The sequence below is a fragment of the Patagioenas fasciata genome, chromosome 1, assembly GCF_037038585.1.
Source record: "Patagioenas fasciata isolate bPatFas1 chromosome 1, bPatFas1.hap1, whole genome shotgun sequence".
In the NCBI taxonomy this organism is placed as follows: Eukaryota; Metazoa; Chordata; class Aves; order Columbiformes; family Columbidae; genus Patagioenas; species Patagioenas fasciata.
Window position 1 is genome coordinate 121,041,610 of NC_092520.1, and position 18,410 is coordinate 121,060,019.

Genomic DNA, 18,410 nt, shown 5'->3' on the forward strand with positions numbered 1-18,410 from the left:
AGAAAAAAATAATAGATGTCTCACGGTTGGACAGATTTTAACTTCTGTTTATTCATACACAGACCCATCAGGACCAGACTTTTTTCATCCAGACAATACTGAAATCTAAATACAATCTGTTTTGTTTCTCACCAGGAAATCAGTAATATCCTGCAAATTGAAAATGTTAATAAAATTTATGAAGGAGGCACTTAAAAAAGCAGTCATAAAAAAAATCTCAGTGTTGCATAATTTGTTCTTTACACAGTTCTTTTTTAATACCAGTTTCCAGACATCCCAGTTCATCTGGATGAGAACCCTCCAGCACAGGGAACCAGAAGGAAACTCAAGCCAAATTTATTTTCTCCTTCTAACAGTACCTCAGAATGAGATATACAAATGAGTTAGGATTGAATCTGTGAACAGGGATGGATCTTAATGGTAGTGAAAACCAATCATTCTAGTCCACACACAATAGGCCAAATTTTCCATTAAATTTGAGTGTTAGGGAACTGAAACAATGTACTTTGTCAGCAAATTGCACAAAACATCTCTTTAACAACACAAGTTTTAAGTAACTAGCTCAAATGATGGCATATATGTCCTGTGACTCTGCTGTAACGAATAAAGTAACACGGTACTTTCAGAAACAGACAGAACTTAACTGCAGCAATACCTGTGCATGCTTTGTCTTTTCATCCTGGAAGAAACTAGCTATAACCTGGCTGATGAAAAAGGATTTGCATACTCCTGCCATGATTTTAAATATATTTTTTTCATGAGCACATTGGATACGTAACAAAATAAAAGTTTCTCTGTCTTCAATACTGTCAATACTAGGAATTTTGTCATAAACTTGGAGCCCTGAAAAACATATATGGCAAATAAACTGGAAGGAAAGATGTTTTCTCTTTCCCTTAATGACTGAATATGTTATTTATTCTGTGTACTCTAAGAAAGAAAATAAGTTTCTGCATTCAAAACACAGTACATTTACATAAATAGGCCATCGGTAAACATAGTATGCAGCTACACTTGGGGAAAGAAAAACCTTTCCAAGTGCTGTCATTAATATTTATCTTTGCAATATTTATCAGGGCAAATCATAGTAGCCAGTCTGGCACTGAATATTCTTGGATTTACTTGAGGCTTCTGAAAAGATGTATGAGCTTACCGCCTCATCACTCATGGCTTCCAGCAGGGCTTCAGCAGAGCTGGTACGGCTGGCAGCTGCCTCAGGGTCCAGCTTCCAGAGCCACATAAGAGCAGATTTTACAGTGTACTCAGACACAGGAGTAGATTTCTGTTGCCACCTCATAATATCCTGAGCAGCCCTGAAAATGACATTAACTATAAATCAGAAGTAGTCAGAATAATGCTGGCAGAGCAAAAGAGTGAAGCTCTGCTATTGTTGCTATTCTTTTAGATTCTTAAGTAATAATCGCAATAAACCACAGATACTAAATCTAGACTTGCAATAAAAGATGTAGAGGAAAAATAAAACCCTTAGAAAAAGACTGTAATTTTTATAAGAATTTTTTTGAGACAACTGTTTCAAAATCAGGGTCAAGACAGTTTAAGTACTTTACAAACAGTTCCTAATTCACATTTACCCTTAACGTAAAGGCTTTAAAAATATGTTTATGAGAAAAAATGTATATGGCTTCTACAGGTCTCCTTCCACAGCTTGTTGCATGACTTTTGTGTCAGATCTTTTTAAGTGACCTGTGTTTTCTGTAACAGCGCTGATCTTTATCTACCATCAAAATAAAATTAATTATGCTAAGCTTTTTGATCTTTTAATTGATGAAAGGCTTAATGGCATTACAGAAGTACAAAGCATATGAGCATGTATGCCTGTGCATTTACACATAAAAAGACAAAAAGAAAATTAAAAAATGACTGTTTCTGGTGTCTGTGACATTCTGTCAAGCCCTATTTTGAAGAGTTTCCTGTAAATCTAAAAGACAAGTATGCTTTCCAAGATTCTTTTAAAGTAATAATCTGCATGCTGCATTGTCCTTTGTCTCCCTCCTCCGCAAACAAACAAATCAATGAACACGGTTATTATGCCTCAATTTTGAGTTGGCTTTGCAGATCATTTTAAAAGAAAATATTTCACATGCTCCTCAAAAGCTGTGGAAATTATCTTCTTTTCGAATCTCAGGTGTATCACAAGGCAGAGAATTAAGATAGAGCACCAGAATCAAATCTGAAGGACAGAGCTTGGATAAAACAACTTTCAGAATCACAGTCTAGTTGCAACCAATTTTAAAATTACGTGACCTAATTAGTGCATCATTTTTTTTCATAGTCACAAAATTCCATTCATCTATGCAAACCCAAGCTTACACGTTCAAACCCTTACATATATATGAGAATTTGTGCAGAAATACATGAATTCAAATAGCTGCTTCTATTATTCTATTTGTGAAGAAACCAAAATTCATTTACTCATGTTAGGGAACAAGCACTTGTCTTTTGTTATGGAAATCTAGTATTGTTTCCTAGTTCTGCTACTGATTCCTGTGACCATGGAAATCTATAGAAATACAAATGACCGTGCCTGTGCCTATGGCACTTAAGGGAGTATACATTTAGCTGTAAGGCAGAAATCTGTAATGCCTAAAGACACAAGAATGCCCAGACAGCCAGATGGGACCTTGCTGTTTCACTACTTAATACTTAGATGCCTGAAGAGTATTACTGCTATTGCAAAGTCTCCCTTATCTTTCTGCTTTTCTGTGCTACTTTTGTAGAAGGCATTTATCAGTGTTTGGGTTCTGTTAGTCTTTATCTGTTTATCAGGGTAACAATGGTCTTCTGCCAAATGGAAGTAGCAAACTCAGCATGACTGTGGGTGAAACTCGGTGGAAAATCTATAGATACTACCATGACATGAATCAGGAAAATTTCCACTACAGAAAATATATTATCCAAACACATGTCTATATGATATGAGACTCCTTTTATTCTCCAGAAATGGGTAGACATGTACTTCTTTGTTCAGCCTGAAGAAAAGAAGGCTCCACGGAGACCTTTTTGTGGCCCTTTAGTACCCAAAGGGGGCCTGTAAGAAAGATGGGGAGAGAGCTTTCAGTCGGGCCTGTAGCGATAGGACAAAGGGTTATGGTTTAAAACTAAAAGGAGGCAGATTTCTGCTAAATGTAAGGAAGAAATCTTTTACAATGAAGGTGGTGAATCACTGGCCCAGGTTGCCCAGAGAGGTGGTAGATGCCCCATCCCTGGAGACATTCCAGGCCAGGCTGGACGGGGCTCTGAGCAACCTGACCTAGTTGAAGACATCCCTGCTCACTGCAGGGGGTTGGACGAGATGACGTGTAAAGGTCCCTTCCAACACAAACTATTCTATGATTCTATGATTCTTTCTGCTTACCGAATGAGGTTGAATTTGGCAATCTGGGTCACCTGTTCCACAAGTACCATAGAAAGTGCATCCCGACACAGATCAAATTCGGTTGGAGCTGCAGTGCCAAAATCCAAAACAATGACAATGCACCGTTCTCGAATCACTCCAAATATCTGCCGGCTCTCACTGGTTAACCATTCCATTCGCTGCTTATATAGCTCAATAGCTCCCATTAGACAATCCACAAAATGGAGAATCAGTTCTTTTTTGGCTGTCAGCTTTATTTAAATAAGGGAGAGAAAGAAATTGAACATCAAAACAAATAATACAAATGCAGCCCCAAGCTTAGCACAGCTGCAATCGCTGGTTTGCAAGTGCCAGATATGCCAGCCAAGGTAGCAGTGAAAACAGCCCATTTTTCTTCCACTATTTCAAGTGCAAATACTTGACAAACACATCTAAGCTATAACAGAAAAGACACTGCATTTTGTCCTAATTGCTTTTCATAATCTTTTTATACGAGCATGGGACAGTGCCAGAGGGTTGTCTGACTTGTCTGTCTCAAGACTGGAGCAATTAGAATGAGCTGAACACAGGCTACAATGTAGAAAGGGCTGCAGAGCAGATGGGTGAACAAACAAGGCACAGAAACGTCGTACCTTCTTAGACTAGAATTTAGTCTGGCTCTCAAAATTTTGTACAGCAATACAAGGGAGCATAGGGTTTGGTTCTGGGGCACTTCAATCTCCACCTTGTCTTTAGCATTTGAAAGGAAAATGTAAAATGTTTCCTGTTCATACTATTATTTCAATACCAATGCCCAGCATTACAGCTTAACTATTTGTGGGTAGGTGCTTAGGCAAATTTAGTTCAGGCAACTGCAATCAACAACGAAAACTTTCCATACTGTATCAGTAAAATAAGAAAAACCTAGATTCAATATTAAAATGAAAAACAGCAGACCCTCCCTATGAATATATGTATACACATTCACCATGCAAAATGATATATGCATGTAAATATTCACTGCAGGTTCCAGTAAAGAGATTCCCTCAAAATCTCTGACCCATGTAAGTTAATTTACCAGCTACCTTCTACCTCCAATTACCTTTCTGGAACACAGTACAAAAGCCAGGAGATACAAATGTTTTTAAACAAGAACATTTCTCAGGGAGAAGATATCTTGCGTGTCAGTCAGCACACTTCTTCCTCTCATTTGTATCTTTCTCTGTTCTTTAATGTCAGCGAGGGCCCTGTAATGTGCCTCCCAGATACAGAGTCTCGGGCTGTCTGCCAAAGGAATGTAGGCCTGGGAAGGAGCACTTAGAAAATCCAGTTTCCTCCTATAACAGGCAGACCTATACAGAAAAGCTTATTGCACTATACCGATCAAACGCCATCCTAAAATAAAGCAGTTTTCTTGCACCACCCCTCCACTTTTAGTTGGCCAGTCCAGATTCCCATTTCTCTGAGGGCTGGAAAACTTCTGACTGTCCAGCCTAAATTTATTCATGGCAGTTCATACCTATTTATTCTTGGACTAGCATGCCTTTTAGCACAGAAAACTATAGCTTTTCCCTACCCATGTAATTTGCTTTTTTTCTAGGCATTCAAAGGCAGTAATGCTACCCTTTGCCAGTCTTCTTCAGTCTTACTTACATATGCCAACATCAGATGACCCCTCTTACAAGATCAGCACTCCACTGCAGTTCAGCCTACTAGCTCTTCCCAGGACCTGTTCTGGTTTTAGTTGCCTCTTCTCAACCTGTGGTAGCTGTACACAATATTGTACACAATGTCCTAAATAAGATGTCACCAGATCTTGTATAGTGGCATTACTACTTTAATGCCACCAGAAATGTCCTCCCTAATGCCCCCAACATGTCCTAAGATTAAAAGACATTGTGTAGATATTTCATATTAAATTAATCAGAAAAAAAATAGGGGCAAAGGCTCCCTAAGATGGTTCTTTTCTCATTTTTAAGCCTTGTGCCTCAGAAGTGACTCTGGTTATCAGAAAAAATGACAAGCCATTTGCTTTTGTAAAATCCTTTATGAATTAACTCTCTCCCCTCCTCGCTCACATATGTATCTCTTCAATCAGAATCCATCCTCTTAACAATGGGGCCGCCAGCAGCTGTTGCTAAGACATTCCTCAGAACATGAGCCTGGGCAGAGATCCAGCTAGCTGTCTCCATTGAGCAGGCTGAGCCTTTTGTGACCCGTTGGCACTGAGCAAAGCAGCGCTTTGCATCAGCAATGACAGCACGTTATATCTTCTTACTTCAGCACCCCTATTTATTTTATTGGTTACGATTTTTTTTTTTTTTTAACTCAGTCACACATCTTCTTTTAAAGTGTTCGCTCTTTCAAGATAGGGTAAATGTTGCTTAGAAACTGCAGTCTTTTCTGGAAAGATTTACTGCAATGCTGCGCCATGGCAAGAGCATAACACTTTGCACGGAAAAAAAGAAAATTATATCTAGCTTCACTACTGCTGATTGTTATCACTAACAGTTCGACAAAACAGAAAAAAAAAATGATCAAGAGCTAAAGTTCTCACACAAAGAATATAAGTATTTCATGCCATAGAGAGACAGTCACATAATTCTACTACAGTGGTAATATCTTCTAAATGCACAGGGCAGTTACCACAAGTCAGTCACACTTACATTATACACGGTGCCATCTTGTGCTCTCTTGTATTGAGGAAATAGACCATCCGCGTACCGAGAAGCCACAAGTTTCCCCAAGGTGGTCACATAATCTACAGTAAAGGTTACAAAAGATCAAGTTGCTAATCATCAGGATTACTTTAAACAGATATTTTTCAGGTTGATGTGCACACCATCCATGCATGGGGCACATGCACCTGTACTGAACTCCTGATGTTAAGAAACTTGAGAGAAATTCTACTTGTTTTTGTTCTACAATATTTGTGGCTGTATTTATGTTGGGGCCCTGAGGGTACCAACAGGCCTCAACTGCCATGATTACCCTCACCTGGGGGCTTCCAATCACAGGGTTCCCAGGCCTGGGCATTCTTTGCTTTAGCGGTGTCGTAGGTGTAACTATCTCAAGTCCTGCTAGTGGACCTCTCTCCTGGCGAGACCTCTCAGTCCTATGCTACAGCCCTGTCTCCAGTTTTCTCTCCAGGATGGCTCTTAAACCTCCGTCATGGCCTTGCCTCCAGTCTTGTTTCTGGCTCCATCTCCTGCTGCTCCCATCTGCACTCACTGGCTGGACCCTAAAGGTGGTTCATCACCTCACCCTGTCTGTTAGCAGCACCCTGCTCTGCCTGCTGTGCTTGGATGCTGCAGGACTGCATGCTGGTCAGTGAGGGCACTGCCTGGGCTGTGGTTCCCTTTGGCTCCCAGCTCATTTTCCCTTCACGGAGCAGCCCTGCTCGAGCTGCTCTCTGCCAATTTAGTCACAAGTGGAGAAAACCCCCACATTTAATTATTTATAGGCCAAAAAGCTACATGGGACTTCAATAAATGAAAGGTTTAGTCAACTCAACTTCTGTAATGGATAACATTTACCTCACAACAGACTTGCAAATATTTGTCCATCAAACCAAATACAAAATCTGGTACAGATAATGCTGTTCTCTTACACAACTGAATGGGTGCAGAAGTGGGTGCAACTAAGGAAAAGGTTGCACTCCGCTCTTTCAGTAGCTAGAAATCTTCTGCGGGATCTCCACTAATAGGAACACATTAGGGGTGGGAATACTTAACGTCACAAAGCAGCTATTCTGTACAGCATGCTGCCCTGCTAAGCTAGTACATTCTGGTCCTAAAATTACACCGTAACAACATTAACCCTGTTTAACAGCTTCTTCTTCATCTACAGCATACAAGATTTCAGGATCTGCACTGTTGATTTTTGATTGCCCCATGGACACAAGCCAGCCAAAATCTTAAATTATGCAACCGAGAACAATTGCAATACAATTCCTAGTTCTCAGGCCGCAAGCTCTTCAAATAAAATAATATGTTAATATTACCATGCTCTGCAAAGCACTATTATGGCAGTGATTAATAATTAGCAAACTCTTCCCTTCCAGCTGTCAGATAATGGCAAAGGAACATTTTTTCTATAGCCTGACTTTGCACGAAAAGCAGCCTGAATTCTAATCAAATTTAACTGCTTCCTTAAAGCTGGATCCCTGGAAAAAATACACTATTCCCAAGCAGGTTGGCTAGCCCTGATGATCAACTAGTGGATTGCAGATTATAGCATGGCATACATTATCAGAGATCTTATGATGTTATTCACAGGAGGAAGAATAACGGCCTCAGCATTATGAGTTATTTTCCAGCTATAGCTAAATTAGAGAGGATTTGAACTGCAGCCTAGGGTAAAGCAACAGTACAGAGGAGAAAGGAAAACCCTTCTCAGATCCTAAGTCCTTCTCAGATCAAAAGGAGATGGAGTTCCTCAGTTCTCTGGACTGGCAATGTCTGCAACTGTGGATACAGATTCCTTTTTTCTTTTTCCGCCATTAGCATTAGATAGGAGGCAACGTGAAAATCTCTGTGTAAAGTGGGGTGCAAAATGAGTGTGACCCTGTAGACTATTCAAAGTTGGGGTTTCTTTAATTATTTTGTTATTGATTTGTCTTGTACCTTTCCTGTGCTGGAATCCAATCTGTGACAAAATCTGGGATAGGGATAATTTGTTTCTTTTGAGCCCATGAACTTGAAGCCATTTAGCAGATGAAATGAGGGATTGTACATCCACGTCCCACTGACTGACTGCCAGTCTCCTCTCCTCTTCTTTTGATTTCTTCTTGTGAGCCTGATGGGAATCTTCAGGATCTTGCATGTGCTTTAAATCAAAGGCATCTGTTTTCAAGAGAAATGAGGGAAACACAACATTTATACTTGAACCAAATTATTCACTTGAATTGTCTCCTTTCTTTACCTGTATTCCATGGTAGTCTGTAAACAAATAGCTCGTCTCTTGTTTTGTTATACTGAACAACGTCCTTAATCTGGAAAGCTGCTCTCAGTCCTACATGTCTACTTGCTGCTATGTCTTTTTTTCATCCATGTACATTTACCTTCAATTTATTAAAGAAAATGTCTCTTGGATGATGAAATCTGAAGTCCTGAAATCTAAGTCCAGTTTGCAAAATGGCAATTCTTCCAGCTTCTAAGACATCTCTCCTAAATCATGGGAATCAGAACTCATAATAGGCATTCAAAGATTGCCCAACCATCACTACATGCACGTTAGAAGCATCATGCAATAAAGATTTGTTTACTATTACATATTGAACTCCTGCCATAAGCAATAGCAGTGGAAGCAGCAGATCCTGACTTCATTGCAAGGCTGGTGAAACTCCCAGTCCTCACTTCATTTAACTCAAGTGTAAATAATGGTTCTGGCAGTATCTGCTTCAGGGTATGATATATCATGTGCATGCACAGGAAACCAATGACATGAAGGTCCAGTTTCATTTTAAGTTTTCCAGAACCTTGAAATATCTCAGCACTGATGTATAGTTGGCTGGGCTAACTCCACTTGAAACTGGCAGCAGAGACAGCCCAGAGCTGAGAGCGGCTGAGGCAGAAATGGAAGCGATGACAACAGTAATGCCTCTGTTCCTCAGCACAGAGGTTCTAGGAGGACTTTGGCATTTCCTGTTCACTCCCAAAATATTCTTGCATGAGTTAAGATGGCTGTAGTTGATTAAATACCCTTGCTGTGGACTTTTGCTATTTCTGTCCATTTTCCCCAGCATCAACATTATCTGGAGTATCTCAGTCACTCAATGCCCATATACTGTAAGCTGGCTGTAAATGCACCACATGGATAAAACTGACTCAAAATACAAAGAAGGGTACTTCTGTCTTTAATGAGTACAAAATAACCTTCAGACTAGTATGGAATATAATCAGAACTCTCTATAAGTTCAAATGTTACAACAACTGATCTGGTTACAAAGTTTCATTAGAGTGTTCCTCAGTTAATACTACATAAAAGAAATGAGACTGTATCTTCAGAAATCATCTCTCAATGACAGTAGCCTTCTATTTGGTGCAGACTGGCACCAGCTCTTTCATAGCCACCAGTCCTACACACAGGGCATGGGGATGGCATGCCTGTAGACGTTGGCATTTTACCAGCCCTCCTCCTCTGCTCAATACAGAAGCAGCAGTGACACATGTTAACTCTGAGGAGAGACAGGTGAAGGTTTGCAGCTGTTTGAGCTTTATATAAAGTCAGGCACTGTTCATAGTCATTTGAACAGTCATTCCCAGTTTCCTCCTCTGTAAATGCAGAAAGGCCAGCCCAGCACCCCATGTACAGCACAGGTGAGAGTGGCACAGCTTCATAATGGCTTGTACACAGCTATCAGCGCGCACACCACAATGCTGCAAACAAAACTGGAAGTTATCCAGGAAAACAGGGAATCTATACAAAAATAGTCCTGAAATACTCACAGTCATCCCAGGCAAGTTTCTTAGATAGATTGCCAGTCATGATAAAACTCCATTGGCAGCTCCTCTCTGATTTCTTCTTAAAAACCTGAGGAAGTATTATGTTTTTCAAAAATTAAAATATTCCCATGCACAGGTCAATATGAACTAGAGATGAGCTCCACAGGCTCTGGTAATAATAAACTGCAGAAGGGTAAGATCAGGATTTTCCTCAAGGAAAGCAATATTTTAAATGAAAAAGGATAGCTACTCCCCATGCCAAGAAATGTGGAAGTCAGAATTGACAGGGAGCCCCATACTCAGAAATGGGAAAGTGGGAAATTGGTAGTATAGTTTCCCTTCCTTCCCTCTAAACTATCATAAAAAAGAGATAATGTGGAAGTTTCCACAGAGATAGGCTAGAAAAAATTAGTGTGGTGCTTTGGTCTGCTGTAAGCCAGCTCTATTATATTCTATGATTGCTTTCCATTATACCTTACTTTTGCTGTAATCCAATTTATGACTAAACGTGGGAGTATCTGAGAAGCAATTTTGTGAAGAGATTCATAACTTTGCCTATAAGATTACAAGATGATTCACAAAGAATAAGAATTATGCATGTATACATGTACATGTATGTGGTATAAGGCCCAAATGTGAATAAGACACATTATATGAATAGAAAACAAAACGCCAGACAAAGGAAGGTAGCATAAATTTGCTGAGTGTATCACTTTGAGACATCATGTTTTGCCACTGACTTAGTTCTTCTTTTAATAAATAAGATGAATGAACGAGGGATATTTATGAATCACTAGCAGGTCAGCTGCTAGCTATTGTCATCCAGTTTTCCTATGGGAAAAGCAAAAATGGGATAAAATAATAACCCAAAGAGTTAGCCTCCTCCTTCTTTCTTCATTGCAGAACTAAACATTCTATTTATTCCTCCTGTATGGTTTAAACACCCCTACGGAAACATATAAACCATTCCAGTCTTCATCCTGCTGATGCAGAAGGACATGAACAGTTTGAAAGGCAGGGAGGACTTTAAAAAAATAGGACTCTTTTCTGCACCCTAACACCCCAGGGATCATGCAGAAGATGCACAACACCTGACTAGCCTGGACTTGGTGTCAGCGTGGTAAAAAAGAGGCCTTGCCACAGAGGATCCACGGCAGACAATGCTCATAGTGAACAGCCATAGCGAACCACCAGACTTGTGCCATGTCTCTCTCAGGCTGCAGAAATAGCAACACAGCACTCTCTAGGTAACAGCTGAGACGCATTTCAAGCAGCAGCCTATGTCAGAGAACAAATTCTAGGTGCCATCTCAATTTTCCAGATGCCCGGGGGTGTGGCAACAGATGTTCCCCCGCATTAGCCTCCAGCAACACCCCTGGCTGCTTGAACAGCACCTGGACATGTTGCATGAAAAGGGCCATTTGAAAGGAGATGAAGCAACTTCCAACGGAAACAGCAAGTTTACCTCAAGTCTTGGAAAGCCGAGTTCAAAACCGAAGACAGCCAGGAAAACCTCCAGCCTAAAATCTTTACAAAAACAGGTTATTTTTTGAGAGGTGAACCAGAGTTCATCAGGGCACCCCTACCCTTCCACTCTGGCCAGCGCAAACAATCCGCTAAAACCTTCACCTCCCACGCCCTTTGAGTCTGTCACAGCTGCGGTCGTGTTTGCCCAGGCCATAGGACCAGGCTGTCCCCCACACTCAGGACCGCCTCAGGAAAGCCCACCGGAGAAGCCGGCCCACGCCACCCGCAGCGTCAGATGAACAGTGCGCGGAGGGCTGATGCGGACAGCCGCCCGCTGCGGAAACGGGGCAGACGGTGCCATTGCAAAACCACAGCGGGGCCCGGGGGAGATGGGGAGCGCGGGGCGAGGCTGGACCTGCCGCCGGGGCCACGCAGGGGGAGACGCGGCCACGTCGCTCGGCGGCGACAGCGCCCTCGCAGCCCCTGCCTGAGGCAACCGGCACGTCCCCACGTAACACTGCATGGAAACAGGCGGGGAAGGGGAACCGAGGCCTTCACCCGACGGGGTGAAGGACTGCGGGTCCGTCTTACATCCCCCGCCACCGCCCGCCCTCACCTGCCTCCGGCCGCGGCGCCGCCGCCACCGCCCTCCCCGCCCGCCCTGGAACGGCGTCACCGCCGCCTCGCTGTTGACCTGGAGACCGCCCGGTTGCTACGGCACGGCCTCACCACCCGCCCCCCGCCAGGCCCCAAGCCAAAAGTGTGGGAGGAGGAAAGGCGAGAGGGCAGAGCCGCCCCAGGGCGGCACATCGGCAGGACGCGGCGGTGGGCGAGGGCTGCCCGGCGGGAGCGGGGAAATAAACGCGGAATAGGTGCAGTGTCAACAGATGCCACCGCAGCGACGTTCGTTCAGTCCTTTAGGTGACAAAAAATATACAAGCCAGCTTGGAAAGTCACAGAAATCTATATATAGTGGCTCTGACACTTTCTGGTCTTGTTAATTCTTAATTTAGACGAAGCTATTGACAATATTTATATTGAGAGCAGCCCCGTGTCCTTTGTTTAAGTCAGAGGAGTGATACACGCTGCTGGGGAATCGCCACGCTCCTGGAGGTGCCTAACTAAAACTTATTCTAGTGTAGTAAAATACACAAAAATACATCATAAACCTGAACAGCTTCCATTGATGTTGGACAGCCAGAAACCCAGGTTTGTATTTGCAGTATTTGAGCTGTAAAGGTTCATGAGCATAGTTTCCAGCAAAGAAACAGCACTGAGCTCTGCACTTTCTCTGCTTTGGTTTACTACGCAATCACAAAGTAATAAAAGATCAGTCATTTTATAGGATCAGCTGATCAGTCTTATCTACGTATTGATGTTCATGGGGCCGTCCTGCGGCACGCCAAAGCGTTGGCTTCAGCTCTCGGAGATGACTTGGTAAACAGAGATAGGAAAGAAAAGTTCCTTATAAGGCATGCAGTTGGGATGGGAATGTAGCTTTCTGGAGCTCCAGCTTCTCGAACAGTTGGAACCAAGGGTTTAAAGACTAGCCTAGGCATGGCAAGTCATTTGGGATTGCACAACTGTTCCCCTGAGGTATAGAAAAGGCATTTGTTTCTCAGACACGAAACAGCTTCCCATTATATCATTAAAAATAGTAGGTACTGAATGTTCTCTGGATACTTCTGGACACTGTGGCTACCATAACACAAGCTTCTTTAGGCACCCATGTTTTTTTCAGGGAGAGAGCTTTAAAAATTTCTCTTGAAATATGTTTATAAGTAGATGACTCAAATCAATCTAGTCAATCTCCTGATTTGTTTTGCTGCTTCCAGCAACGGAAGTTTTTTAACAAATACTTAAATTGTCTCACTCAGGTGGCTTTTTCCACAGTACAGATTGAGACCATGTATCCTGATGCCTAAATGTCTGTAAACGTAGTAACTATGATAATATATATATATAGATATATGTATGTGTGCTGTAACTTTCTATGCAAAGAGTCTAAAGAGTCTGCCAGAAACCTCCACTCTAGGCTTGGCTATGCTAAACAGAAAGTGTTGCAAGGAAACATTCCTTCCAATGATTTGAATTACAGCACTTGTACAACTGCCTGACAAGCCCAGGGGGAAAGGTTGGCAAATGCAAAGCAACTTCTAGCTCCCACAGGCTTTGTGATCAACTGGCTGTCATTCTCAGTTAAAGTTCTTAGGAAAGTAAGATGCTCTCTGCACATCAAATAAATATTGCTCCTGGTTCACATAGAAGCCCTTTGCCTTGGCCACTGCCTGCCCTTGCAACTCATGCGGAAAACAAGGAATCAATTCTCCAGATGTTGCCTGCTGAATGAGGCAAGGCTGAATAATAAAGGAGGCAAGAATCCAAGTAACTAGGAAGTGGGAATTCACTCCTTGCGCAGGGATGATAAAAATAAATCTTGAGCCATTCTGTCATCTGATCTGTAGGCTGAACGACGAAGTGATATTGATGGGTGGAAAGCACATTATTATGGCATTCATTAGAAAATGTATTGTAATCTGGGCCTGAGATTGCATTAGCAAGCATGACTGTGTTGTGACTCTAGAATATTTCACCTACCAATAAATATTTGATCACCTTTTCTTCTGGCTAAAAATCAGCTTTTTGTCATCACTTCCTCTAGTTAGTGCTTACAACATGGAACTGTTTGCTTGGATTTTATCACTATCTTTTGTCAGCCAAAATAAAAAGATAATCCACTCTTTTTCTGTCTTCCACTTGCAAACTTGCAAAAGTTCTTTATCCATGCAAAGTATTGTACATGGTGCATCTAATCTAACTGCTATTGTACTAAGAAAGAGATAGTCTCCTATAGTCACACATAGGATCAGTAAGGATAGTTATGGGACTGATGCTTATGGCTATGATAGCACAAAGAATGGAGCTTCTCCAGGAAGTTTAACGCTGTCACACTTCCTGCCCCATGGTGTCATACTTCCTGTTGACTCCCTCACGAAGAGGGCAGGAATTGGTTGCAAGGGCTAAGGAAAAACAAAAAAAGCAAGCTGGATTGAAGCTGAGTTAATGCTGTCCTTACTAAACACATTGCTTACAGTGATTGTTTACCAAAAAAAAATGCATACACCTAAAAAACAAGTTAGCAGCACAGGCAGAATATAAAAAGCATCAAAAGGAAGTCAAATAAGTGAAATATTTAAAATAATAGAATTGTAGAATGGTTTGGGTTGGAAGGAACTTTAGAGATCATCTAGTTCCAAACTCATGCCATGAACAGGGCCACCTTCCATTAAACCAGGTTGCTCAAAGCCCCGTCCAGCCTGGCCTTGAACCCTTCGGGGATGGGACATCCATGACTTCTCTGGGCAACCTGTTCTAGTGCCTCACCACCCTCATGGTGAAGAATTTCTTATATCTAATCTAAATCAACCACCTTCCAGTTTATAGCTTTATCCCTTGTCCTTTCAGTACATGCCCTTGTAAAAAGTCCCTCTCCTCTTTTAAGTCCCCTTTAGGTACTAGAAGGTTGCTACAAGGTCTGCCCAGAGCCATTTATTTTCCAGGCTGAACACCCCCAACTTTCTCAGACTGTCCTCACAGGAGAGGCACTCCAGCCCTCTGATCATCTTCATGGCCCTCCTCTGGACTCACTCCAGTAGGTCCATGTCCTTCTCATGTTGTGGGCCCCAGATTTGGCCACAGTACTCCACAGTACACCAGAGCGGAGTAGAGGGGCAGAATCACCTCCCTCAACCTGCAGGCCATGCTTCTTTTGATGCAGTCCAGGATATGGTTGGCCTTCTGGGCTGCAAGCACACATTGCTGGCTCTTGTTGATCTTCTCATCAACCAAAACCCCCAAGTCCTTCTCCTCAGGTCTGCTCTCAATCCATTCTCCACCCAGCCTTTCACGTCTATATTGTTCTCACCCTTCAAGAGCCTCTTAAAAAAATTTCTTCACAGTATCTCTGCAAAAGTCAGAGGTAAATGAGTTAGCCATAGAAGGGCTGAGTACTGTTGTCAGTAATGGTGTAGCGATATGAGTGTGGAATTTTGCCTCAAAGGCAGGCAAAGGAGGCAGGACAGAGGATTTGGCAGAAGTGCTGCATTTAGAGCAGGGCTCAATAGCACCTGTACGGTATTGCACTGTACCTTGTACATTTACCCAAACAGAAGAATTTTAATTTTCTAGGCATTCCTTAAATTGTTCCTTCAATTTTTTAAGGTGTTGCTTAAGTTCTGCATGTCAGAACTGTGCAGCCTGCAGCCTGTGACTGACTTGCAGCCCATGGGCACCTTTCTCTAATATAAGCTTAGAAGTAAGCAAACTTTTGGGTGAGGACATTGTAGAGAGGTGGCATGAAGTGAAAAAATAAGCATTGTGTAGTGGGAGAGTGGAGAATGAAGGGAGGCATGGGGGAAGGGCAAATGAGGATAAGTAAAACTTCAGGGGGAAAAGACACAGACAGGAGGGGAGCTAAAGGGTATGTGACTGGTGTGTGATGGCAGGGAGAAGCAAGAATTCAATGTGTAGAAGTGGGATGTGAGTACATGTAATAGGAAAATGGGGAAGGGCTGGACTGTCATGGTGGAAGTAATGTGTATTGGGGGTTTTTACCCCTTGCCCCACAATCCACATAACAAATTGGATGCGCTGGATAAACTGTGAGTTCCATGCTGTGGGACCACTCTACTGGAGGAGGAAAGCATGGGAGTATGGGGCTAATGTCATTGCACATAGGTCTAACTAAACTATAATAGTTGTAGGACTAAACTGTTAGCCATAGAATAATAATAAAAAGCTGGGTGTCTCCTGTGAATGTCTGGTGCTCATGTTTAAAAATCTCTTCTCAGGGCTTGAGGAAAGAGAGTCATATTTCCAACAGAAGCCAGCAACAGGCTGTCTTCAACAGTCCACCCATGGTTTTGAGTTGTGCATGTCTTCTCTGCACAGTCATTCTCTGCTGCTTCCCAAACCTGCCATGTGCACTTTTGCAAGAAGGATGCTTGTTGAGGATGCACATACCATTCTGTGGCTATTATTTTTTCTCTACTTTTTACTTTTCTTTAGATCTATATTTAACTGGAAGTTTTTCCAAACTGACAGGAGTAAACAGAAACTTCTCTGTGCCTGCAAATTTCTGTCTTCCAGTCACCACATGTAGCATGACCAGGTACTCATGGAGATGAGCTTGTCTCTGAAGCAGCAATGCTACTCGGAAGAGTGTGTAACAGATTGATCAGATCTTAGAATTTAAAAATTAAAAAAAAATATATATAGCAGTGCACCATGGACCTTTGTGTTTAAGACAGGTGCTGCACATCAAGGTTTGCCACTCCCTGGTACCCACACGGTGTTTGTGTTTTCTGGAATGGAGGATGAAAGACACGAATGCTGCTGATTCCTCACTGCCCTGGGGTGATAATGCCTTACCTATATCACATGGATTTCTTTCCAGGGAGCCTGCTTGCATAAGCACAAAAACATGCTAGCAGGCACAGTGTCTATACTGGAGAGACTATACTGAAAGGAGGAGTATGGGCCATAAGCTGCATAGAAGTGCTTCCTCTCCTCCTCAGCAAATAAAGGCTTTCACAGCTCTCGTGATGGACTTCCCAAAGTCCATCGTCAGTTATGCGCTTCTTCCCCTTTCCGGAAGTCAGTCTTGTTTACACCTTGTCCATGAACCAAGGGGTTCTTTTTAAGTGGAGTGGAAAGAAGGGAACTGGTTTCTTATTCCATTGAGGAATCATCTCATTTGCTGTGGTATCTCTCTCCATCATTTTTCTACCTCTGTTTTTCTGTCACAGGATGATTTTAGTTAACATGAGTAGGAAGTCCCTGCCTGCTTCCACCAACATCTGCCTGCCAGTATCCTTTGGGCTGTGAATCCCCAAGACAGGGCATATCCACCTCTGGAAAGTGCTTCCAACATCATAGGCACTGGTAGCCTAGAAACAGTAAGAAATTAGGAAAGCCTCAACAGGCAAAGAAGCTGGGAAGCATATAGAGCACAAGTGAGAAAGTGAATTGTTGTTGGTTGGTTGGTTGTTTTTTTTCCAATGTTAGTGCAACAGATAAATGAAGGAGACTAAGCTAACCATTGATTATTCTAGTTTAGAAAAGAGACGAAGTTCTTAAAGGGGAAAAGAGTGAGGACCTGCAACAGACTTAAAGCTGGAGTATTGGTGGGACATAAACAGCTTAAAAGATAGAGGTTGATATACAAGGGATCAAAGTGACCAAGAAGGTCCTGTCCATTCATCTGTTCTTTGGAGTGGGAGTGCAAAAATGCTAAATGCAAGATATAAAATGAAAGAGAATAAAGAGGCATAAAGGGAGAGAGAGGAGGAGTGAGAAAAGGCATGAATAAGTAGATTAATTTGCACTGGAGGGAAAATATTCAATGGAGTATTTGAAATAAGAGCAAGTAAAACATTTATTAAAATTTGCTTTAGGTTCAAACACGAATTTTATGCCATCATAAAAACACTTGCATGTGGAGAGATGTTTGAGGCACAGCTCATATGCACATAGTGACAAAAGTTTGTACTGAAGATGCTTCAATTGTTTGGGTGCTGTAAGAATTCAAAAATCTAACAAATAATCTGCAGACACATTTAAAAGCTAGTAAATAACTTAACAAGCTGAATACATTAGGATAAGTTTATTCTTCCAACACAAGATGGAGAATGAACAGTTTCCTCCAGTAAGGGAAATTTTTGCCTATTATAAGCACTAGGGAGCAACAGTAATAAGTTGTGGTTTGTGGAAACCCACAGATTCAGTGTTGGTTCAGTAATAAATGACAATTGCGCAAATGAAGTGAGTGTCATCAAAAACACTGAAGTCTGTCTGGTATCATCTTGTGTGAAAGGGTAGAGAGAGGTCATGTATGACAAAATCATCAAGATCCATCAGAGTCCCCGGGATTCCAACCAGACTGAATCCAACTCAAAGGACATTCATTTATAATGAAAACAGCCTTTATGAAAGTCAGGTTGTTTTATTTATAAATATCTAGAGCCATACTACACCCACAGTAATCTAGCTGTGCCGTGACCCTAACATTCACACTCAAATGAAACCACCAATGCACGCACAAGGATTTCTGCCATTGCATTTTATTTTCTTAAGTGCTCACC

At 42.0% G+C, this 18,410-nt stretch overlaps 1 protein-coding gene across 4 annotated transcripts in view; it reads right to left on the reverse strand.

Moving 5' to 3' along the window:
* Positions 1–18,410, reverse strand: part of VWA3B (von Willebrand factor A domain containing 3B) — a 73,595-nt gene that overhangs the window by 53,450 nt on the left and 1,735 nt on the right. Inside the window, exons 1-7 of one of the 4 annotated variants that reach the window (XM_065845295.2) lie at positions 11,885–11,914; positions 11,267–11,328; positions 9,805–9,889; positions 7,981–8,199; positions 6,022–6,116; positions 3,377–3,627; positions 1,154–1,313 (exon numbers count right to left, since the gene is read on the reverse strand). In XM_065845295.2, the coding sequence (XP_065701367.2) occupies positions 1,154–1,313; positions 3,377–3,627; positions 6,022–6,116; positions 7,981–8,199; positions 9,805–9,844 (765 nt within the window). In that variant the 5' untranslated portion in view covers positions 9,845–9,889; positions 11,267–11,328; positions 11,885–11,914. Of the gene's footprint in view, positions 1–1,153; positions 1,314–3,376; positions 3,628–6,021; positions 6,117–7,980; positions 8,200–9,804; positions 9,890–11,266; positions 11,329–11,884; positions 11,921–18,410 lie in introns of those variants that run through there. The other 3 variants (XM_071813602.1, XM_071813605.1, XM_071813607.1) reach the window with 3 other exon arrangements.